At 43.4% G+C, this 24,771-nt stretch overlaps 1 protein-coding gene across 1 annotated transcript in view; it reads left to right on the plus strand.

The window, feature by feature from the left end:
- The window catches only part of SFMBT1 (Scm like with four mbt domains 1), a 74,477-nt gene that overhangs the window by 38,960 nt on the left and 10,746 nt on the right, over positions 1–24,771 (plus strand). The window contains exons 3-15 of the mRNA XM_063412000.1: positions 5,860–5,954; positions 10,455–10,695; positions 11,072–11,160; positions 12,077–12,323; positions 13,033–13,130; positions 13,938–14,039; positions 14,881–15,031; positions 17,659–17,741; positions 19,589–19,715; positions 20,391–20,504; positions 21,885–21,927; positions 22,806–22,870; positions 24,294–24,433. Coding sequence (XP_063268070.1) covers positions 5,860–5,954; positions 10,455–10,695; positions 11,072–11,160; positions 12,077–12,323; positions 13,033–13,130; positions 13,938–14,039; positions 14,881–15,031; positions 17,659–17,741; positions 19,589–19,715; positions 20,391–20,504; positions 21,885–21,927; positions 22,806–22,870; positions 24,294–24,433 — 1,595 coding nt within the window. The remainder of the gene's footprint in view (positions 1–5,859; positions 5,955–10,454; positions 10,696–11,071; positions 11,161–12,076; positions 12,324–13,032; positions 13,131–13,937; positions 14,040–14,880; positions 15,032–17,658; positions 17,742–19,588; positions 19,716–20,390; positions 20,505–21,884; positions 21,928–22,805; positions 22,871–24,293; positions 24,434–24,771) is intronic.

The raw sequence follows: 24,771 nt of genomic DNA on the forward strand, positions 1-24,771 counted from the left end.
AATAGCTAAGGAAAGGTTTGATGCTGGTTTGAAATTACTCAGCAGCTATTTCCCTGAGCATCCTTTTGTGCCAGGTTTGAGTACAGGAGGCTGTGAAGAGCAAACAATAAATGATGAGAGCTTTACTTGCATTCAGAGATAGTTCCCAGCAAATGCCTGTGTAAGCATAAGCACACTGGTTTTCTTGTGCCCTCTAATATTGTTTTCTGAAGTGCTTTTGAGTTACAGCAGTCCAAACCAGTGCTGGAATGTTGCCTTCATATTCTTTAACTGGTGTAATTTTCTTCCACTTAATAATTTGCAGCAGCTTTTGGGGATGCTCCTCTGTTTTTCTGATTTTTCATCCAAGTTATCTGGCTCCAAGAACCCAGACAGGGCTCAGGGTTGTTGGTCGTGATGCTCCCCTGCACTGTGAGGGGAAAAGACAACTTTTATTCTTGTCATAGTCTTTCCCAACTCCTGAAATTCCAACCTGTCTTTATTTATTCATAGCCTTGCAGCTGGTGGAGATGAAAAAGATTAACTGTTATTAAAATCAGATTAAACTATATCTACATTTCAGGGTGAGAAACCTTTGGGTTAGCCTTACTGAAGTCTGCAAGGCCTTCAGTTGTGATGTACTTAAATGTCCAATGTGACAGTCTTCAACTAAATCACATTAAAGATGCATGAAAGTTATTTGCAGTGAGAATTTAGCTCAAAGATGAGAACAGCCTAGTGTAGACTGTTTCCATTTCACATATTTTTAAGGGCTAACTTCCTTAATATGTCACTACATTCTCCAGTCTAAATGGTATAATTCCATATTCTTTCTCTACCTGTATGTATCAGAGAGCAGCAGGATGTAATTTGTGATAAAATTCAGGGAGAGTGAGTGTTCCCAGTAATGCCAGTAGAAATAGTGACAAATGGGAAGTGATGCACCTGCCTGGGAAGCTGCTGATATCTTACAGAGAATTTTCTCACCTCCAAAGTGGATGAATATTCTCTTCAGAACCTCTGTAGGACACTTCTCAGATTGTACTTAAGAAAATGTTACCTTGATTTGAAAATTCTTCTGACACAAACTGGTTGCATGGCAAGGCCAGAGAGACTGGAACTGTGTCAGGTTTCTTCCCCTGCCTTTGCCAAAGTTGTGCTTTGCCTCTGGGCTAATGTGCTGCTCAGTCATCCTGTCCAGTACAGAGAAATAAGTCTCCACATAGTAGAAAGCTGAATTCATTTAGGGCTTTTAAGTAGCAATTAAAGATATGGGGAGAAAGGGAGAGTATATGTACACCCATGCAGCATTAGATGAATAAATTGTGCTTTGGAATCAAATGCATTAAATATTTTTTGCTTGTTGTCATCTGTCGCACTGATTTGCAGGTTTTCTCACAGTAGCAAGGACCTGTGCTGTAAATGCCTGAGGTTTATTGAACATTCTGAGCTCAGACTGATCAGTTTAATGCAGACATGTGGCCCCTCAGGAATGTGGCTTCGTTAAACTGGTCCTGTTTCTCCGGGGATGTGCCAGCCTGTGAGGATGGAGCTGTGCAGTAGGGTCTGCACAGAACAGTGCAAGGGTGTGGTTTAAGCAGGGCCTGCTCTGCTGCCACTGTCCTCCCAATAAAACCAGAAAAGGGATTGGATTCTGACTCTGAAAGCCTTACCAGAGAGATGGTCCTTTGCTGCACTTTTGAGGGCTTCTGCATTCAGGTGTTGAAAAAGAGAGGCTTGTTTTGGGGGGTTTTTCTTTGTTTGTGTAGTCCTACCACATGCCATAATTAAAAAGCTAATTTGCTGCTCTCATTGTGAATCCTCATACAGCATTTTGGCTTGGAGCTTTTGTCCTGTGAGCTTTTCCTATTCCACATTGCTCCAGAAGGAGCTGTGCTAAATAACCTGGGATGCTGTGGCAGCTTTGTGAGAAGCAGCAAACACGATGGTCCAAACCCTCAGCTGGGTCAGCCTTGAAAGGGAGGAAAATTCCCCATCTCCGTGCTCAGTGGTGGAAGTGAGAGGCTGATCACCTCAATTCTAAAACCTTTATAAAGTATAAACACAAGCTGAGTTCAGCTTTTGTGAATGAATGGACTGAAAAAGTTGTGGGTGCATTTTGCAGAAGTTTTTAAAAATCCCTCAGACTGAAGGAAACTCCCTAAAAGAAAGTGGCAAGCATCTTAAATTTGCCATGAGTGTTGTGGATGGGGATATGTGGTGGGGTTTTTTTAGGGTGGCTTTGGTGTTCGGGGTTTTTTTGCTTGGTTTGTTGGGGGGTTTGATTTGTTTTTCCCTATGAAAAATGGGGTTTTTAGTGAGCTTTTGGCTGTGCTGATGAGCTGTGGGTCCTGAGCAGTGCGGAGCAGCCTGAGCCCTTCCCTGCCAGGGGAGAGCAGCTCCGGGTGTGGGGCTGAGAGCCCCGGGAGGAGCTGCGCTGCCTCATCCCGCCGGGAATGGGTCCAGCCGCAGGCAAACCGGCTTTCCTGGGAGCTCCTTGTAGCAATTAAGTGGCAACATCAGTTACTAATTGACCCTTTCAGTGTGTGAAGTGACCTGTGGCTCATTTAAGGAGCTTAAGTGCCCCTGAGTTATCTGATGATAACGGGCCCGAGGAGCTGCTGCCTTTGGGAGGCGCAGGGCCACGTGCAGGGTGGTTGTCTGTGGGAATCCAAAAGGCAGAAAACCCCAGAAGGTGCAAAAAAGTCCCAGAGAGTAGGCAAAAAGCTGAAGAAAGGCTGGGAATCTCAAAACTTTCCCATAGGAAGCTAAGAAATTAAGAACGAAGTGAATATGTTTATACCTATCATAAGGAACAAGAACAAAGACCGACTGCTAGTTCAAGATGTAAAAGGTCTTAGATATATGCTTTGCAAAGATAGAAAAAGTTTCAATTTTAAATAATGAATTATTGTGTATCATTTCTTAGGTTTACAAAAGTCTTTCTGTTAATATTAAACCCACGTGAGCTTTCTCTGATTTGCTAGACTAATATGACTCTAAACTTCTTCTTGTAAACTATTAGTTGAGAAAATATCTAGAAAAAGGCTCCACATCAGCTGTGGCCTTGTCTCTGATCTAGCTTTGCATGGATTTTGTTGTTTTCCTGTGTCTCTAGCTTATTGCTTGTATGATATGGACAGATAATAAATCCCAGGTCTGCAACTAGACAGAGTCCCATCGTGTTTGTGAGATGCTGACTGATCCAACAGTTACCCAGGTTAATTTTGTTTTTAATGTCTGAATGCTAAACATAACAGGCATACCAGCAACACCAGCCACTGTATGATATCATTAGCATTTAGAGAAGATTTAAACCCTTCAAAAACTGGTGGGGTAAACCCAAAGAGCTGAGTGAAGGGTTGGGAAAAAATTTCCCCCGTGTTATTTCCTCACAGTAGGTAGCATTATTAAAGTAACCCCAAAAACACACAGTTAGGGTGTTATAGCTCTGAATCCATGTGCCTTCCAGAGGAAGTTAAAATTTTATCCATGAACTCCTCACCTTGTGAACCCATAAAGCAAACCAGATAACAGCCACAGCAGCCTTAGTTATAGGGGCTGTGTTTAGATAAGGGCCTGCAAATGGGGGAAATATAGCCATGACCACCCAAACCAGGGCAAGCTACACCACATGGTGCTGTCCAGCGAGGCCCCATATGTAGTACACAAGAACCTAAGCACCCAAAAACTGCTATTCCCTTCTCTCAATGTCCTCATGGCTGCTTCTCTTCCCTCCTAACAGGACAAGGTTCCATCGTGCAGGACCTGCTTTTTGGGGGCTGGAGGGGAGTGGGGTTTGTTGCTGCAGGGTGATTTTTGGATGGTTTTCTTTGGTTGGAAGGAAAATTAGAATTCGCTCCTAGGTCTGATTGACCAGAGCTGGTGTTTGTTCCCTTTTGATTCTGAAGCTGTGAACTGAAGTGTTTTTATGGTCATATAAAAATAAAGTTCTGTTTAAATGAGTTGAGAAATCTTACTCGATTTTAACAACGTTTTGCAATGAAATTGTTTTTCTTAGAATGGCTTACATCCAAAGCTTTGATCAGCTCCACCCTAATTTGCACACAACCGTGGTCTGTGTCTTAACCTTTTCTTCCCTCAAGAAATTTCTAAATAAAACTCCTTATTTGTTTCTGCAGGTGATTTCTTTAGTAAGTTAAAAATTATCCCTTAAAAGTGATAGTGATATTCAAGCTCTGAATCTTTTGAGCTCTTGGGCTTATGAAAGGCCAAAATAACCAGTTGTGGTTGGTTAAAAACAGACAAAGCTGGGTTCTGGAGAGATAAGAGTCGCTTTTAAAATAGATAATGTCATCAGCAAACAACAGCTAACTGAATATACATGTTTAAGTTTTGGGAAGTGATAACTCCTAGAGTCACAATGAAAAGTCAAAGATGAGTTTAACCATCAGTCTGAAGATAAAATGAACCAAATAAACTCAAGACTTGCAGGTTTTTAGTCTATTTAACGTATCTCAGACTTTTGGACAAATATTTGCTTTTCTGTTGGAGGACTGGGAATTGTCCCAGAGCTTACTTAGCAGGTTGTTAGCCTGTCCAGGGGTTGGATAAGGGCATGTGGTGGTAATTAATTATTTTTCTTCTTATGTGTAACATTTCTTACTCAAACTACTGCTGCTTGAAAGATCATTTACTGCCTGTCCTAGGAAAGGCACAGGGTGTAGGAAATGCCAGTGTCCTGTAACCTTTGCTGGGCTCTCCTCGGGCTTGTGATACACAGAGATTTCTCTGTTTTCAAATATAAACAAGGTATCAGATTTCCTGGTCCTGAGAGGGGGAAAGCTCCGTTGTTCATTCATAAGTACAGCTATGGTGCAGATGGTGGAATCAAGGCTGAAAATGAAAATGAAAGCTCTGCTCCTGTCACTGCCACCCTGTTTTGCTGCTGAACCTCGTGTGTTGAGGTTAAAAACACTGCTTGCATGGGCTGGGATCCTCCCTGGCCATCTCACTGTGTTCCTGCAGGAAAAATGTCACATGCCTGCCTCTAAATAGGGGACCTGAAATCCACCCTGTGCTGGCTTGGTGACTTTTAGCAAAGTGGGTCTGTGCTGGAGAAAATGGGAAGAGGAGAGGAGAGGGGAAGAGGGCCAAGCCAAAGCTGAAGGGGAGACCAGGGCTGAGTTACAGGCTTGACAATAATGATAGAAAATTTGACTAATTTGTAGTGTTGCTTATTATGGGTGCTTGCTTTCCCAACAGCCTGAGTGAGCTTTGAACGGTGGTTTGAGTGGTTTTAGCACATTTCTGCTTTAAATGCATCTCATGATGAAGTTTTCTTGGTTTAAAGAAGCTGTTACACTTTATGAGCTGGGCTTTTAAAGGGACCAAGTTGAGTGGACTTTACTTCAGTTATGTCTCAAGTTGTTTTCTTTAGAACTACCCTGAATCCCTCTCTTTGCTTTTGGTGTTTTAGAATAGCTAAATGCATATTATCTAACTTTAAAAAGAGCACAGTCATATTTCAAAGGGTTTTTTAGACTTTTCAGATTTCTTACTAGTGGTATTGCTCTTTCCTGGATGGTTTTTAATTTAAAACACCAACAGTGCAGTGTGCCTGGAGTTCTGGGTCTCTCATATTTGTTGATACAGAGCTCGTCTGCCTACGGTTCCCTCTCACAAATTGTAAGCAAATTTGTGCTAAACCAAAATCCTCAGGATTTTCACTGTTTTCCAGACCAAGTCCAGCTTGAAAGTGCTGTTCACAGGCAATGAAAGACCAAGTGGGATTGTCTATTCCTTGAAATGTGTTCACTGCACACTTGTGTGCTCAGCCATTTGGAACTGAAGTGGGTTTTGCTGTGGTTTGTAGCAGCCTAAAGCTACGGAGTTAGAAGTGTTTGGCTTCTCTTCCAGATGCTGGTTCCAGTGTGGAAGAAATGGAATTCAACTGGGATGAGTATCTAGAAGACACAGGAGCAACTGCAGCCCCCCATGGATCTTTTAAACACGTGAGTAAGGGAATGTGTGTGTGCTTAGCATCTCCTGTATTGTTTCTTTAATACACTAAATATGCAGGGTTGCTTCGAGAAAGTTGCTACTCTCAAATTTGGAAGACTAACTAGAATCATGTTTTTATAGAGAAATGTAGAATTTAACCTTTTTATTGTTGTTTCTTGTCATCCTCTCTGTATGTAGCACAGGGTAACCCCACCCACAAGTGCTGAAATCTAAGGAGTTCAGGTCTTTCCTGCACCAGAAGATAAGCCTGATTTTTCTCAAGAAGCTCAAAATATTCAGTCTCATTCTTCTTTTGTTGATTGCTCCTGCTATGGAGGAGTAGCTTCAGAAAGCTGGTGGCAGAATAGTTCTTGAATAGCAGAATTCCAATGTGCTCTCAAAGAAGGCTTTAATGGCAGACCTCAAGGAGGCAAGGAGAAAATAACAGCTCTGCCAACACCTGACTGTAGTAGTTAGGAAACAGGCTAGGATAATTACTGATCACAGGCTTAATGAGTATGATGAAGTCTTGATAAGCCCTTGTCTTTGCCCTTGGACATCTTAAATGTTTGCTGGTAAGGTCCTGGAGAGCAGTGTCCCATTGGGGGAGATCTGAATGTGAGATCTGCCTTCTTGTACAGGGTCCTCAGTGAAGGTGAGCTGTACAGAGCTGGTGGCCAAACCTGTTGGTTCTCTTCCAACAATTAAAGCACCTTCCAGACTGCCAGACTGGTGACTGTGTGTGGCACATTGCTTGGAAGACACCCTGTGGTGCTCAGGCTTTTGGGTCCAATACCATGACTTTCAGCATGAGAAAACTCAAATCAGCAGGAAAACAGACTGAGGTCTGTTTGTGAAGGATCACAAAGCATTTTGAGTCCAAGCGTAACCTGGAGAAATGAAGACTATTAAATTATCTGTTGAAATATGTCAGTTGTGCTAGTAGTAAAGATTCACAGAAAATACAGACTTCACAGAGGCTGTTAGAACACTGGGATGCAATTGTAAGTTTTTTGTTCAAAGTAAAAATTCAGGTATCTCATTTCTGAAGGGAAGTGTACTGTGCTTGCTTTAATTTTCCTGGATGTGCTGAGGCTGTAGCAAGAGCCAGCTTAGAGTGGTGGTGTCCATGCAGCTCACACTGAGGGCACAGCAAGGACAGAGCAATGGCATTTTGCAGTAGTGCAAGGAATGGTCTGTCTCTTCTGGTGTGGTTTACCTCACTGGTTCTGTTAAGAGAGGCCTGCTATCATAGCTTGGACACTATACATTACAATTAATTGTAATGCCAGCTTTACAGCAGTGGCCAACTGGATTTTGTTAATTAGCAGGAGACACACTTTGAAATACTCACTGCACCTGCACAAGCTCAGCTGGGTCAAGTCTGAAGTCTGGTGGCTGTGGCCATGGTTGATAAAAATACGATTAGATTTTTAAAAACCTCCACATCTGTATTGTTATTACTCCCTACCTGTGAGGAGCAGAGTGCAGTTTGGCTGGTGAGGGGACATGGTGATGGAGAGTGGTTGGGTGAGGAGGTGTGGGCAAAGCCCAGCCCCTTTGTCCCACTGCCCCGGGGGGCTTGGGGGGCCTGGACTCATTGATGAGTGTGGAAATAGATGCCTGCACATTCAGAATGGAACTGTTGAGCATTTTCTACCAGAGCTCCCTAGAATTTGTCCAGACCAGTGTTGGTGTTCTCTGTAGTGAGCTTGACATAAAATTCTGAGAAGTTATTGCTGACACTGAACTGACAGGCAGAGGGAGGAGCATATTTACATCAGAGTCTTGCTGTTAATAGAAATGCAGGAGTGCATGGTCACATGCTGGGGGTTTCTGGTCCATGAGAAGGTGATGTGTTGGGAAAGGTGGAGCAGAGAGCCTCGCTGCCTCCCAGTGGAGAGTGACAGCCTGTATTTGTGACAGGACACCGAGACAAGGTTAGTGTGACCCCAGGACACCTCAGGTGAGTGATCTTCAGTGGAGAGCAGGCAGGCACTGCTGTGGCTATGCTGTGGTTGTGATCCCTCCAGCTCAAATCCATGGTCCCAGGTTCTTGACTTTAGCAATGACATACTTTATAATCCACCATCAGGAGGGCTAGCAAGCTTTACTCTCAAAAACAAAACAGGAAAAATCTGAGCTGAAGAATGGTATTGGCACAAGAGCAAATGAACATATATGATAAATTAATTAATATAAATGCATTTTTAAGTGGAACTGTGTGGTTTTACTTTGGTTCTTTTTAAATACTGAAGTATTGAGCTCCCATTGTGAGTTGTGGGTGAGAAATACCTGACTCATGTTGTAGGAGAATACATGGTCAGGTTAAGAAAATGTAATCCATGGTTACACAGCCTGTGTTAGCAAAGAACTGGACTTGCTGATGGGAGAAGTGTCTTTCTATATTTGCATGCTTATATTAATTCTGAAAGTTTTGCCTTGCTATGAGTAAGACACCTTGGAAAATTTAAGCCACTTCTCAAATTGTGTTCTAATGTTTAATTTGTTAGCATTTTAAAAATGAAACAATATCAAGATCCAAGTGACTGTTTGGCATAAAATATAGCAGGAAAAAGAACTTACCAAAAAGCTTGAGCTGTAATGAATGCCAGTGTTGTTATCCCCCAAGTCTAAATACATTTCCTCTAGAACTGGATGCTCTTTTTTAATTCCTTTCTGCTCATGTGTGTGACCATGAAAAACAAGCTGATGTTCAGCATCATCTGAACACATGTATTTGCTGTGTGTTCTTACATGCTCTTAATCCTTTTTGTCTGTTCCTTGTAATCTCCCCCTGAGCTGAGTCTCATCCCTGGGTCTGGCTGGTGCCGTGGCAGAACCTGGGGGCAGCACCTGGTGGGAAGGAGGGGCAGAGCTGGAGTCTCTGGAGGGCAGAGCCAGCTCTGCTGCCCTCTCAGGCCCAGAGCTCCAGAGATGCTCTGAGAGCTGCAGAGGTGCTCTGGAGGTGCCCATCGTGCCCACCCTGCTGCCCGGGGAGCCTCCCTGGAGAGCCCCGCGGTTCCCCCGGCCCAGCGGGCGCGGGCAGCGGCTCCGGTGTTCCCGGGAAGGGACCAGGAGGGCTCGGGAAAGGCTCCGGCTGCAGGGAACGCTCCTCCTGCTGCTCTGGTTTGGCTCCAACCTGCTCTCCCTGCCCCGAGGCTTTGTTGAAAGATCGGGTACAGAGAGCAGCACAGATTTCCCAATTCTTCAAGGGCTGCGTTGAGCTCGAGGCTTTTCTCTCAGGAATTGGAACAAGTTTTGGGAATATCTCTTCAGCAAGACAACTGTCTTTTTCTAAGAGACACCCTCCATAATACCACTTCAAAATGCCTGCAGGTATTGGGTCCTGCTGATTAGGTTTTTAAGAAGAGATTTCTCTAAGTAGAGGGTATTAACCTGAAGAATATGAACAGTTAACACAAGCATATGCTTTTCTTCCTGGTGTAGTTCTCTTAGTTTTATTTTTAGCAAACCAGTGTGTGCTGGCTGATGAGACTATAATAGCTATGGCAGTTACTGAACTGTCAGCACAGAACTGGGAATAAATACCCCAGAAAATATCTGCTCCATCTGCATCATACTGAAAGCCTTTCTTGTAGTTGGTTTAAAGAGGAAATGGAACTTGGGACATCTTAAAAAAGAAAGAAAACATGAGTTCCAGTCAACTGAGAACAGGGAATTGACATGTCAGAGTTTTAATTAGGACTGAGGTCCTGGAATTAAGCACAGATCAGAACATTCTATAGAGAGAGCAGAGCAGGGTCCATCTGCTCTTTTGGGATTATTTGAGTTAGGAGAAGGTAAGGATATGAGAAACTGAAGGTATTGTCTTCTCTTTTGAGTCTCCCATTTCAGTGTCTCAGTGCTGTGCAGTCAGATTGGTCACCTGCCCACAGCACTCCCAGTGTTTGGTGCTTTATTGTTGTCAAAGCTTGAAGAATACAGACTGATTATGTTCCATGCAATTTATGTCACAGTGCTGCATATAGAATTGTTTAGGTTCTTGCACAGAGAGGTTAAAAACCCTTATTCTGCACTTTGTGCAGGTTTGTGACTTCTTGGATGAGCATGGTGGAAGAGACAGATGCTGTTACCTAAGGCATGTGCATGTACTCTAAATGGGCTTTTTGTCCAAAGGCACTGAATGACACAGTTTAACACAACAAGTCAAAGTTGTGCTGCTGAGTTTGGCCTTCAGTTTTGCTCAGGTTGACAGCCCAGCTGTGAGTGGGAAGGCCTTGCAGTGAGCAGAAGGGTATTGTACAGGGCAGAAAAATGAATGGCACTGCATTGCTTTAAGCTTGAAAAGATACTCTGAAATGCAAAGAAGATTTCATTGATGATGATTCCAGTTTGGGTCCCATAATGTGATAAAGCTGTTTCTCTGAAGAGGCTGGGTGGCATTTGGCTTGGGATTTTTTGCTAATGAACTTGTCTGAATTGTTCCCTCTGTCATTCAGCAAAGTTTCTGAGAGCTGCTCAGATGTGATGATCTTCTTCCTCTTCAGGTGGATACAAGTTTGCAGAATGGTTTTGCCCCTGGCATGAAGCTGGAGGTGGCTGTCAAGTCTGACCAGAACACCTACTGGGTTGCCACCATCATCACCACGTGCGGGCAGCTGCTGCTGCTGCGCTACGACGGCTACGGCGAGGACCGCAAGGCCGACTTCTGGTGTGACATCCTGACGGCTGACCTGCACCCCATCGGGTGGTGTGAGCAGAACAAGAAGGTTCTCAAAGTGCCTGAAGGTACCAGCTCCGTGTGCAGGAGCAGGGGAGCAGCCAAGGGGGGCTGTTGTCCCGTGGCAGCCGGGCGGGCAGCCTGTGTAGCTGCTGTGGTGTGCAGGTGCTGTTGCTGTGGGGAGGAGCTGAGGTTATCTGCTGTGTTTTCCTGAAATCCCATGACAGAGACTTGTGGTTATCTTAATCACCATCCGCCAAAATCTACTGCTTTGACATTTCCTTTAAGTTTTTAGTTTTGTTTTGTTTCTTTGTTGTAAGTTGTTACTGGTGTGTGGCAGATTCCCTTGAATTAGGCAGCGCAAGGGTGTGGTAACGTTTTGTGTCTGAATAATCTTCATCTGGCAGGAAAAGTCACAGCCTTTCTCTTTCACTCTTTGCTTAGGGATCAAGAACAAGATACCTGACCAGGAGGAGTTCCTTCAGCGGGTGCTGAAGGGGGCCTGCAGTGCCCCTGCTAACCTGCTGGAGGGGGTAAGTTTGACATACTGGGTTTTGTCTTGGCTTTGCCCTTCATCATTAAGGGGACCGTATTTGAATTGGAAGTTCAGTTCCCTTTTGAAGTTTAGGGAACACTGTAATATGCTGTTGACCCTAGAGTTCCACTCTCTAGTGTTTCCTGTTTACAGTGTTTAATTTTTTTGGTGGTGTCCTGAAACATATCTGTTGCTGCAGGTTTGGGTTGTTCATTAATCCTGGCAAAAGAAAGACCTTTTTCAACTCCCTAAGGTTTCAGTCTTCTTATTCTGTTCCTCCCCCATACAGCTCTAAGAAAATAATGCTTTATTTATATGGCTTTCATGTTGTCTTCTTTCTCAACTGACTCCTTTCACTTTGCATTGTTTTGTTTTGGCATTTTTTACCAATGATCATGTTATTGTTTCACTTAAATATTACATCTTTGCTAGTGGAGAACCAAATTTTTATCTCCTGCTCTGCACTTAAAACAATATCTGCATCTTATATCAGTGTCTGGTTGTAAAGTGCAGAACATAATGGTTTTTGGAAAATGCCTTTGATGTCTTCATTACAGCTAACAGTTCTGTCTGTGTGTTTCTGTCTAGTCATCTTTGTATGCTGGATGACTCAGTTTTGGAAAGAGGTTATTCATGTTTCCTTCAAACCTGGAATATATGAATGATAATGTCTCTCCAAATGATAATGAGGACTTCAGTGAAATGTGTGACTGTAGGTACAGGCAGTGCAGAATCTCTGACACAAACACCAGAGATCCTGAACGTTGTCACTTCTGACTTGAGTTAGGAAGGGACTCGGATTCCTGTGCTTCTGTGTTCATTCTTCATTTATGCAGACAAAATGTGTGTAAAGAGGTGGAAGTACAGCACTTGTTTTGTTCTGTTGCACAGAATAATTTGTGTTCCTTTTGTAGCTCCACAGAGGGAAGAATCCATTGGACCTCATCGCACCCGGCTCCCGCCTGGAGCTGCAGAACATCCGGGATTCCCTGGAAGCCTGGATCGTCACCGTCGTGGAGAATGTCGGGGGGAGGCTGAAGCTGAGATATGAGGGCCTGGAGGATTTGGACAAATTTGACCAATGGCTCTTCTATTTGGACCCTTTCCTTCACCAAGTGGGTTGGGCAGCTCAGCATGGATACAGCCTGCAGCCACCTCTAGGTACCTGACAACATGGATCTTGCACGTGGTGATCAGAGGCAGAGGCTGCTGCTTGAGTGCTCTGAGTTGTCCTTCTGGGTGCACGTGGTGGTCACATAATCTGTGTGACCTGACAGGTCCTGTGCCTAATAAAATGCAGCTGAAGGTACAAAGAGTCCTACAAGACTTTGCACCCACCTGTTCTAAAGCTGCCAAATGCTTCTGCCTGTCAAAGCTTTCCTCCTGTTTGTGCAAAGGAAAGGAGTGAGGAAGGGATTGCCTTCATGATTTGGGTATTTTTGTTGGTATGTTTGTTTTCCTGGGGTGGAAAAAGTCTTATGGTTTTGGAGTATTGCTCAGCAGGAGCTTCTGCAGTTGAGACCCTCAAGCCTGCTGGACTGATTTAGATACTGTTTAAAGATATAAAAATGTCCTTTAAAAGAAGGAACCAGTGCATGGAAGTGGAGGCAGAGGCTGGGACAGATGGACACATCTTTCAGGCGTGTCCATGTCAGGGCAGGTCATCAGAGGAGGGGGCCAAAAGTGGCAGAAACACAAAGGGAGGCTTATGAGCTTGCTAGTGATGTAACAGGTTTCCTGATGAGGGGAAACATTGGGGTAAAGAATTTGGCAGTTTAGAGGGGCACAAATTAAACTTTATTGCTAGTGTTCTGTGGGAAAAAGAGGAAGAAAAATGACTAGTCACTCTTTCCCTCTCTTTTTCCTTAAGCCATTAGGTCCTTGAGGAGTGAAGCAGATTGGCAGGAGATCCTGAAGAAGGTGAAAGAGGAGGAGGAGGAGTCATCTGTTCCTACAGATCTTTTTAAGGTAGTTTAATGCTGTGGATGATACCATGGAAATGCTATATTCTTGAGAAATGATTCAGGGCAGTCAGTCACCCAAAATTCTGTCCTTGTTTTGTTTTGTTGGTTTTTAAAATTTATTTCCTTTCTCTCTCTGGTTTAAAAATGTGATTATAAGGAAAAATAATCCGTATATAATCCTGGTATCAGTTCTTGGTAAGTTAGACAATGCACCCATCACAGTTAATGTGAGTCATGGTTCACATGTTTTAGTCCTTCGGGTTCTTCGTTCATTTTTCTGAGCTTTGTTTGGACCCATAAATAGAGGTAGAGGTGCTGTAGCTCTTTAATTTGTTGGGTCATGTACAGAGCAGGATATAGATAATTCTGGAGCAGAGCCCTGCTCTGCAGGTTTCTGTTAGCCTGGAGATGGAGATGGCCTGGAACTGTGTGGTTCTCATTTAGTGTAGTTCATGAGGGGTGCTACAGGTGGCAGGAAAAACCTCAAAACATTTCTGTCGACTTACAAGACCACTCTGTGTTATCAAGTTTTACTTCTGTGTGGAGAATGTCACAGGAAGAAGTCACAGGGACTCAATTCCCTAGAACCCATCAAAGGCTGTCAGTCTCAGGGGGCATTGTTGGCCTTTTCATTTAGAGAAGTTGCTGGGACATGGGAGGTAGGTACTGGGACAGAAGGTACTGGGACATGTTGATTTCTTAGAATGAACTGATAAAAACTCCTTTAAAACTCATCCTCTTTGGATGATTTATGAGGTGCATCTCTGTTTTGGAGGAGGGCAGGTAGTCACAGCAACACATCATTTTGCAGGATAAACCTGTGATTGGGGTGCACTCGTTCTGTGAAGGGATGAAGCTGGAAGCTGTGGACCCAATGGCTCCCTTTGTGATCTCTCCTGCTACAGTTCTCAAGGTACCAGGGTTCTTAAACCAGCCCTGCTAAGATTCAGTTCTACTGCTACTTCTATTCTTAAATGCTCAGGGAATTCTCATTAACTGGTTATCTTAAAAGCTTGTGTTAGTTTTCAGATGAAGTGTTTTGTATGTCTCCCTCAGGGGACAACTGATAAAACAACTGCTGATGGTGAAGCCATTGGAATTCAATGGAGGGGAAAAAGTTCCATAAAGATACAAGCTCAAAAGATCAAATGATGAGAATTGTCAAACCCAGTTTTTTAAAATTTGATATAATCCCTCATAATCTGAGTATCCATCTGGAGATAGTTTTTTGGGGTTTTGATTTTGTACACATGACATTTAGATGGCCTGATTTCCAAACAAGGGGTTTCAAAGTTGAAATGAAAACTCTCCAGCATGATCAGGTGTTACTTTTCTTGCTATTTACTTGTCCTGCTTCTATTTACTTTAGGAGTGTAGTGGGTTTATTTGTGACAGTCTATCCTGGGACACAGTTCAGCCTTGTTGAAATAAGCAGTTTGTTATAGAATAGTAAGAAGACAACAAATGCTAATTTTTGTGCATCTTTCATGAGAAAATTCCCTAAAGCACTTGATCATCTTATCTTTTAAGTGCTCAGACATCAAGTTTTATTATTTATATCTGTTAAATTTCTGGATAACACAGTTGAGTCTGCTGGTTTATAAATCCCAAAGATTCTTTTAATTTAATTTTTTTTTTGTAACCCTTCCAGTATTTGGAGGTAAAGGGTTTCCATCAGGCAGTGTTGCTGTTTAATAAAGTTCTCAGAATCTGCCTCTCACAGGAGCCCGTGGTTCTCTTTTGGCTGACTCCAGGTGTACAATGACCAATATTTCCTGATAGAAATGGATGACCTGCGAGCCGAGCGTGCGGGCGGCCAGCGCTACGTGTGTCACGTCGGCAGCGCCGGCATCCTGCCCGTGCAGTGGAGCCTGAAGAACGGGCTGCACCTCAGCCCACCCCCAGGTACGCCTGTGCAGCCTCCTCCTGCTTCTCAGGGTTGCTGTTCCCCAAGATTCTCCTCGGGGTTGCTGTTCCTCGAGGTAACAAGGTTTTCTCTCAGGGTTGCTGTTCCTGAGATTCTCCTCGGGGTTGCTGTTCCTCAAGGTAACAAGGTTTTCTCTCAGGGTTGCTGTTCCTGAGATTCTCCTCGGGGTTGCTGTTCCTCGAGGTAATCAGGCTTCCGAGCTTCCCTTGCCCAAAAGGTCTCACATTGGAGCCAGAGAAGACAAGCTGAGTCTGCCAGTGCATGTTTCCAAGGTTGTTTATTCTCCATCATCTCTCAGTTCTTTCTCAGCTCTGCAGGGCGTCCCCAGCAGAGCAGGACACGCGTCAGACTGGGTGGATCAGAGGGTCCCGGACCTTTTGTACCATTTCTCTGACCCAACAACCATCCACAACAAACTTTTTATTTACAGAATCTTACCAATACTTACTACCTATGTTAACATGTCATTTCTACTCTAACCAATCCTTGTGATACAACTCAACAGAAAATGGGGGATGAGAGCAAGAACAAGGAGGACAGGACCACTCCCCAATTCCTCTATCTTGCCTCTTCAAACCCATATACTAAAAATCCTAGATTCTACATTTACACTCTGTGATAAACTAACTACTACTTATTTCAAATTCTCTCAGCTTGTAATTCTTCATACAATGTGGGCATTCACTCCCGTGGCCAGGGATCAGAGGCAGTGTCCTCCTGGGCTCTGTGTGAGGCTGGCTGACCCCCTTGTACAGATCCCAGACCCCCCTGTCCAGTGTCCAAACCCTCCAGGGTGGCCAGAGGGATGTCCTGGACTCTGACACCTGCTCACCCCTCTGCCCAGGACAGCCCAGGGCACGCAGCAGCACCAGAAAGATCCACAAAATCAGGAAGTTTGAGTTTGGGGAAGTGAAGTTTCCCAGGCGCCGGCGTGGGTTTGGGAGGATGGGAGAGGCTGAGGGTGCTGGTCATGCATAACAACCTGAGCACTTTGAATGAATGGAGTGAGAGCTCCAGGCATGAAAGAAATGTTGATTTCAGACTTAATTAACGTGGTATCAGAAGCCTGTAGTCTTTGCATTGGATTTTTGCTTCTGGTCAGAATGGAACATTGTTATTCAACATTTTATAATATTTTTAGGCTATCTTATCACTCAGTAGTTAATGAATTATTTTTTATACCAATGGCCTATCAGGCACTGTTGCAGATTGTTCAAACATTGCTTCAGGACATAAGGGAATAGGATAGTATTCCTGCACTGCTGAAAAATTTATTCATTTTCTCAAACTGAAAATGTCAATGGTACTGTAAAACCTGGGCCTCTGCTCTCTTATTTGCCACCTTGAAATTCAGAATGTTTTGTTTTAGCTGCTCCTTGCTCCAGAGGAGCAGGGACCATAGGATGTTTGTCTCCTGCCTTTCCTTGGACAAGGTGTGAAAAGTGACTCTGCCTGACCAGCATTTCCTAGAATTTTGCACGTGAAAAGTGAAATCTCACTTTATAGGCATGTGACTGGAGCTGACAAAGATTTCAAGTTTCTCCCTGGACATTGTGGAGTTCTGAATTGTGTGAGGTCTCAAGAGCCCTACTGGCACTGGTAAAACTGAGAAAAATGAACAATAGAGTCTTCTGTAGTTCAGCCCTTTCTGAGGAGAAGAGTCACAGAATAAGTTAGGTTGGACTGGTGAGGTCATTCCTCAAAGCCTGGCTCCAGTTTTGAGCCTCTCACTACAAGAGAGACATTGAGGGACTGGAGCATGTCCAGAGAAGGGAATGGAACTGGGAAAGTGTCTGGAGCCCAAGTCCTGTGAGGAGCAGCTGAGGGAGCAGGAGGTGCCTGGAGAAAAGGAGGCTCAGGGGGAAGCTTTGGCTCTCTCCAATTTTAGATTGTCATGTTAATACTATATTCTTACACTGAGTTTGAAATTTTGTTTGATTTCTTAAACTGTTGTCACAGGTGTCCCTTCAAGGGGAGTGGAGTAAGTGCAGCACTTATGTCCTTGCTAATTTACTGCCAACCTCAAACTGACATGACAGCACACTTTTGTGCCCCATTCCCTTCAGTTATTTGCTTTTTTTTAGATCACAGGGAAGCCAAGTATTTCCCCCAAGAAGAATATAATTTATCTTGGAAGAATTCTCTGTATCCTGATGGATTCCTTGTTAAGACACTTCCCTTCAAACATGTGCAGATCTACAGCTGTTATCAGACTTGATGAGGCTCTTGGCACATCTCACTGCTCTCTTTAATGATTTGGTATTAACATGTCTGTGAGAGAGTAGCATGTTGATACTGTGCACATTTTGAGAGCCCTGTTTTAAAAAAATAGTTTCAGAGCAGACACAACAGCAGTTACAGAAATCTTTCCTGAATTTCATCAGTACTCTGTGAAAAGGGTGAAGCTGCTTTCCCGTGTTCCAGTTGCTGCCCTTGTCTGCTTGGCAGAGTCATGATTCAGGTTAGAGTGCTCTGACCTCACGTGGCTCCCTGAAGTCCTAAGCTCACAAACCTGAGTGACCCAAGCAGCTCTCAGTGCTCTGTCAGGGGGTGTGAAATGAGTCTCAGCTGTTCAGCTCTCACCCTTGGCTCTCTGCTCTCCTAGGTTACCCTGGGCAGGACTTCGACTGGGCTGACTACCTCAAGCAGTGCGGCGCTGAGGCAGCTCCCCAGAGCTGCTTCCCTTTGGTAAGGCTCTCCTGCAGCAAAATCTCCTCTGCTGCCTCAGTGACATTCCTCGTTCCAGGGAGAGGAACCTGCTGTGTGTTTCTTACTTTATTGCCTGTCCAAGTAGAATAGAATATTTCAGCTGGAAGGGGCCTGCGATGATCAGTTATCCTGTCCAATGCCTGACCCTCTTCAGGGCTAACCAGAAATTAGGGGTTTGTCCAAACCCTGACAGGGATGGAGCTTTGGGGCCCTCTCTGGGGGCTGTTCCAGTGTTTGGCCACCCTCTCAGTGAAGAAGTGCTGCCCAGGCTCAGGTCTGGCCCTGCCCTGGCACGGCTGGGAACCATTCCCACACATCCTGTCACTGGAGATCAGCACCTCCCTCTCCACATCCCCTCCTCAGGAAGCTGCAGGCAGCAGTGGGGTCACCCCTCATCCTCCTTTTCTCCAAACTGGACAACATTTCACCAGCTTTGTTGCCCTCCTCTGGAGACATATTTGAATACCTTAAAATCTTACCTGTGATAACTCAGGAAGCAGGAGAGATAAGAGAGTATAAATGAGTGTGAACTGAAGGTGCTGCATGCCAGCTTCCTAGATAGGGGAGCAGTGGACCAAATGTTTCAGTTATGATAAAGCAGACTGCAAATAAATGTTTGTTTTGTGAAATTGAGATGTGTAAGAGTCCGTGGAAGAGACACAGAACAGCATCAGCATCAGCACTCCTGTAACTGTGGAAACAGGGCCTTTTAATAGACCTCACTTTCATTTACTAAGGGTACTCTTTCAATCTTCCATCCTTTCAGCCTGAAAAATTAATTCCATTGTATTAATCAATAAAAAGCCATCTTAAATTAGTACCAAATAATCATTTTACATTAATCAGTGCCTGAAGGACGTGCAAGATGTTGGGCTTTTGTTGGTTCAGTGACAGTGTTGCTGTCCCCCAAAGCACAATACCTTGTCAAGCAGAAAAGGGTACTTTTAACACCTGCCTTCCAGTTCCATTTACCATACTTGGGCTATTGTAGTGCTTAGGGGGAGAAATTGGAATAATTATTAGTTTTTGAAGAGAGTGTTACTGGCTGTGAATTCCTGTTGCCCTTGTTCTGTGTTGTAAACTGTGGCATCTTAGAACAGGCCACTGAATTTATTATCCCTTTTCTGAGAAGAGTTGATCACTGTAAGCTAGTTCCAGAATTCAAAATGTATTGATCCTGTAATTACATTGCAGAGTGGCTCTGGGAAGAGGAGTCCTCTGTCTGGCTGAGATAAATTAATTATCTTTAATTCAAGAGCTCTGGAGCTGGATAAATACCTATTCTTATGTTTTAGGGATTTTTTTTTTTTAATATAAATGCAAACTATATTGGTGAATAAAGTAAGACCCTACTTATCCAGAAAATGTAAAATGAAAAGAAAGCTTCCTATTCTGCCTGCCAGAACTCAGATGAGGCAGGAATGTTATTCGCATACGTAAAGTGGATTTCTAAGTTAACATGATAGAACAGAGACCCTGGTCAGACTATTTGTCAGACTTATCACTCAGGTGGCAAGCAGCAGAGAATTTCTGATTGCTGAGAATGGACTCAATCCTTTCAGTGAGCCTCAGCATCCTTATTTTTTGAAAACAAATACTTTGCTAGGTCTGTCTGTAGAGCCTTTTTTAACTTAAATTCATTGTAGTTTGTAGTATATCTTACTTGTATTCAGTGTGCTGATTATCTGAAGTCTCCTCTGTGTTGAGTACCTTTCTGTGTTATTCAGGCACTGAGGGTTTTATGTGTTGCTCCTGTTCATGGATATTTATATCCTATCCTGGATGCACAGCTGGTGTCTCACTGAGGTATTCTGGCTTTTTCCTAGTTGACTTCTGACCACGGATTTAAAGAGAACATGAAACTCGAGGCTGTGAACCCGGTTGATCCTGAAGAAGTTTGCATTGCTACAGTCACCAAGTTAAAAGATTCGTACCTCTGGCTTCAGCTGGAAGGTGAGCTGATCTGGGGGAGGAGAGGAGTGCTTGCCCATCACTACCCTTGCTTGTAGTGCCATCCCCAAACCTCAGCAGTGTTTGGAGCAAACTCACTGTGTTCAGAACACGGTCAGCAAGGCACAGTTTCCGCAGTGAAATCACAACCAAACCCCACTTGCATTGTCTGTTTCCAGCTTGCCTTAGCTGGCAGTGCTGATTTGAGCCAAAAATGGCATTTGTGCACTGCAGTGTCAGTGCTGGGCTCGTGCAAAGGCCGAGCGGGGCTGTGGAAAGCAGGGCCTTGTGGCAGTTTCACAGATGAGTGACTTGCATTCTGAGCAAGCTTTGGCCAGACCTGGGAAGGAAAGTTTCTTCATTAAGATAGAGTAAGCCTGTGTCAGCTGTTCTCCATTATAATCCCATTTCTTGATTGGAAGTGCATCAGCATGCACTTACTATGCACTGTGCATCTCTGCTAAACTGCGGAAGGAAAATTCCCATCTCCAGCCTTTAGGAGGAAGTAAACGAGGTCAGGAAAGAATCTGGTCAGTAAAAGGGGATGAATAAATGATTGTTATTGTGTTCCAGATACACCATAAATAAAAGCAGCTTCACTAACAAACATACAGCAAGTGTTAACCAAATCAGGGGTTTTATGACTTGTTTCAATTTTTCCTTTTCTAAACTGAACAGGCTCCAAGAAACCCGTCCCTGAGTGTATAGTGAGTGTGGAATCAATGAATATATTTCCAGTGGGTTGGTGTGAGACGAATGGATATCAGCTCCGGCCTCCTCGCAAAGCAATAGGTACCAGCTCTCTTCTATTTGCAGTGTTGGGTTAGAGACCTGCCAGAGCAAATTACTGCAGAATTATTGCTGGCATCGCTGAATTTGGAAACATTCATCATGCTCACAGAGTCTGTGTGTTGCACAACTGTCCCCCAGGCTGTTGGGGCCAGTTGGAAGCCCTACAACAGCTCCAAACCCCCCCAGTGTTGGCTTGAGGCCCCTGCATGCTGTAGGGGCCAGTGGGGACAATCCATTTGTCATAACAAAGAAATCCTATCTGTGTATGGACACCCCCCATGCTCTGCATCCACTCCTGTCTGAGCTGTTCTTGCCTTGTGTCTGGCTGATCCTGATGCTGATTTTACACTTGACTTGTGCAAAGTAAAGTTATTGCCACAATAAAATGGTGTGGAGGGTGTGCACATTTTGGAGTCAAAATAAAGAGGACTGATTTTCTCAGTGGGCCAGCTGGTGATGATCCCTCATGACAGAGGGCTGAAGAGTAAACCCGACTTTTTTAACTACACTAGTAGGTAAAATAAGATAGTGTCTTCTCTCAGCTGCTTAGGGAGACATGTTTATTAAAGTTTAATGGGGGTTGGAGAAACTGAAGAATTTCTTGAGTGTTCATTAAGTAAGATAAGGAAAGTTTTAGATTGAAATAGCTGTCATTTTCTGCAAGTCAAAGCAAGAGAAATTAACCCACTTGCACTGCCAAGGACAGGTGAGGAAGAAGGGGGGATCCCAATTAGATAAAAGATGATTTGAAAAATAAATCCAGAAATTTGTTGGGGCCAAAGCCTGAAATGCTGAAGAGGCATCATGTTGCATTACGTTGTTTTATTTTCCTACCTGTTTGTGAAAGCCAGAATTAGCAAGTGGACCCATCACCTAAGTGACTGACTTTGTTGCAACAGTGTTTTCCTTCATAACAATTGTCTTAAGTCATTTGTGTTTCTAACCAGCTGATTTCATTCCATTTCAAAGTCAAAGTGCTGAAGTTACTGTGCCAATAAAGTGGCAAGTTGGGCTGAAGAACATAACCTCTGTGTGCTGACAAAGACAGCATGTCATTCCTTTTTGGCTGGTAGTACAGATGGTTTAGGGGCTCTGATGCAAAGAAAGAGGTTCAGAAGGTCAGATTTCGTAGAAAACTGGGCATATGCATGCTTGATTTAAAGAATTTCTAATGGAAGTTGAAGTAAACCTTCTGGTTTTCTTCAAATGACTTGGGCCAGTGTGCCACTCGTGCAGCTGGGTCAGCTGTCTGACACTGCAGTGGTGGGAACACAGATCCTTTTTGCTGTGTAACTTAGAAGAAATGAGTCCACTGTATATATATTGTTCTAGATGCTTCATTGGTTTGCCTCTCATATTTTGCTATTTTTTTCCTTTCAGTAAACAAGCAGAAAAAAATTGCAGTAGTTCAACCAGAGAAACAGTAAGTACCAGGTTATTTGCTATTATTTTTTGTTGATGTTTCTCTCTTTATTTTTCAATTGGAAAATTTGCTGTGTTAGGGAAGATGTAGATTTGCAGAAGTGCTGTACTGAGGGTTGAGAGATTCCATAGTGCATTTGTGTTAATGCTGGTAGATTCTGCTGATGTTCAAAAAGACCCCTTGCACTACAGGAGGAGGAGATGGAAACCTTGGAATTTGTTTTTTTGTAATTGTTCGTTCCCAGGTAAAATTTGGCAAAAAGAAGAGTTCTACTAATATCTACAATTAGTGTAGAAACTCTGTGTCATGCATGTAGAACTCAGTCTTGTGAGCCTGCTCAGAAATGCTCCATGGAATGCTCACAGTTAGCTTTATTGACTCTTACAGCTTTACAAACACCAGAGCTGTCAGGAGTCCTGCCAGTGTTTGCACTGCTCCTAAAATACTGAGCAGACTGTTCCCCCTGTTTTGTAATTGGGATCCTTACCAGAGTACTGGAGTCATCTTGGTTGTATTTTGTGTAAAATGCAGCTTTCTCAGAATGCATCAGGTGAGGCTACACTGCCTTGTGCCATGAGATGTGGAGTTCAAAGGAGTCAGGGAATGTAAACTCCTGTGGGTAGCTTTGGGAGGTGTCTGTCACCACGGTGGTCCACGGACTTCAAGCAAGGAAAGATTGCTGCTGGCTGTAGCAGGACAGAAGTCTTTTCCAAATGGAGTTTAGTCATTTCTGCATGTTATTGTGAAACAGGGGAGCTATGAAAAGCAGGTTAATAAAGCTCGAGCTGAGGAGAAGAAAAGTGTAAATGTTTCAGTAACAGAGAGGTGACTGTCATGACTATCTGTCTGTTTTCCCAACCTCCTTCTTTTCATTTCAGAATTTTGTCTTCAAGGACAGTTCATGATGGGCTAAAGAACCAGGAATTGAACTCTTCTGACTCAGGTATTGATCACAGAGGTCAGACTAACAAAGAGTTAACCTGTAGGAGTCCATCTGCTCAACCCTGCTAGAAGAGGGGAGAGGAGGAAAGGGTTTGGAGATTTTCATCCCTTGATGATTTGTTGAACTTCAAAAATGAGTGAAACAAACAAAAACCTGCAGTTACTTGTGTTCTGCATTTCATATGTGCATTAAGCCTGGAAATCAGATTTTTGCACCAGCACATTGCCCCTCCAGCAGAGGATATGTGAAGCTGATTTTGTACTGTGACACGTGCAGGTGACCTTTCATTGTCACCTGTTACCTTTGATACTGTGGGGAAGCAGGTGTGCTGTGTCTGCACTGAGAGCTGGTGGATTCTGGCTTTGGGAAGCAGATCTCTGTTTTTTGTGTTAACTTCATCATGGTGATAAACAAAACCAATTCAAACAGTAAACTACTTTGTGTGCCAGATGGCAAAATCTAATAATTTTCTAAACTGTTGCGAGAAGGAATGTGATGAATAAGTACATCTGCTGGTGAAAGTCACACAGATCCATCCATTTGGCAGCAGAGTGCCTCCTCTGCTGTTTTCTGTACAGTGAAGTGCACATCTGAAGCTTCACCAAAAGCAAGTGTGATAAAAATGATGTGTGCTTGTTTAGCATTTTAATTGGCTTTTAATAGAGTCATAATGTAAATTTGACTTCATTTATTTATCTGCCAGTTTTCAACTGCTGAATTTAAGGTCTTTAAGTGATAGTGTTGCTCAATCAAGAAAAACTACAACACTGCTGGGTGAAACAATATTGGTTTTGTACATAAGTGTATTGCAATATATATTAATACTTGAATTTTGAGCAATGCTGATCCATTGAATAGATGTAGGGAGCTTGATATCAAAGGTCAGTTTAGCAGTTCCTGTATCTTTTGTTTGCTAATCAAAGGAAAAGAATCTAAAAATGCAAAACAATTTGATGCAGCAGTTTAGGATAAACAATGGAGAATAACTGCCAGTTTCTCTGGTGGCAAGAGTTTGGGGGAGAGAAAATTGACTGGAAAATTTACCTGTAATTGCTGTGTAGGAGCTGCTTCTGCCACCAAAAAGTTGGGATTGTCTTTGTCTGTTGTTCTCACTGGTGTGATACCATGAAGCAGCAGACTAGCCAGGAGGGAATGTTTCTTTTCTGATGCATAACCATCTTTATTTACTGCAGCTTGACAATTTGCAAATACGGGTGTGAAGTGTGAAAAATGTTTTGGCAGCGTGGAATAACTAATGCTGCCATTGGAAACGTGACACAGAAACTACCTCAGATCCCTGTCATTCAGGACTTTTCCCTCTCCTTTTCCTACAGCACACAAACTGTTAGGTGCTGCGAGATTCTTTCCTGGGGCGTTTGCAGGTGTGATTTAAACATTTGTTTTGTCGTTTTTCACTTCTCAGTGGTAATTAATGGCAAGTACTGCTGCCCAAAGATCTACTTCAACCACCGGTGCTTCTCGGGGCCTTACCTGAACAAGGGCAGGATTGCAGAGCTCCCCCAGTCCGTGGGGCCTGGGAACTGCGTCCTGGTGCTGAAGGAGGTGAGCTGGATAAATACACTGCAAAAAGCAGTGTATCCTAAACACCAGAGTGTCTAATTACAGATGGGTAATTCAGAAATGTAAGCTGATGGTCAGTAAAGGGTGTTTTTTGCATATAATAAAGTATAAATCAGGAATGGTTTTATGAACGGCTGATAAGAGTAAAAACCTCTCATTTATCTAAGTAACACTCAGCCTTCTACTACTAAACTTTATTTTCTGTTAAAACAGTATAACCTATAATTACTACAATCAAAGGAGTTAGTATCTTTTTTTATAGCTGCAATAAATGTTTCCATTTTAGTTAACAGAATTTAGCTGGAGATAATACCAAAATT

This window comes from Prinia subflava, chromosome 14 (assembly GCF_021018805.1).
Source record: "Prinia subflava isolate CZ2003 ecotype Zambia chromosome 14, Cam_Psub_1.2, whole genome shotgun sequence".
Classification (NCBI taxonomy): Eukaryota; Metazoa; Chordata; class Aves; order Passeriformes; family Cisticolidae; genus Prinia; species Prinia subflava.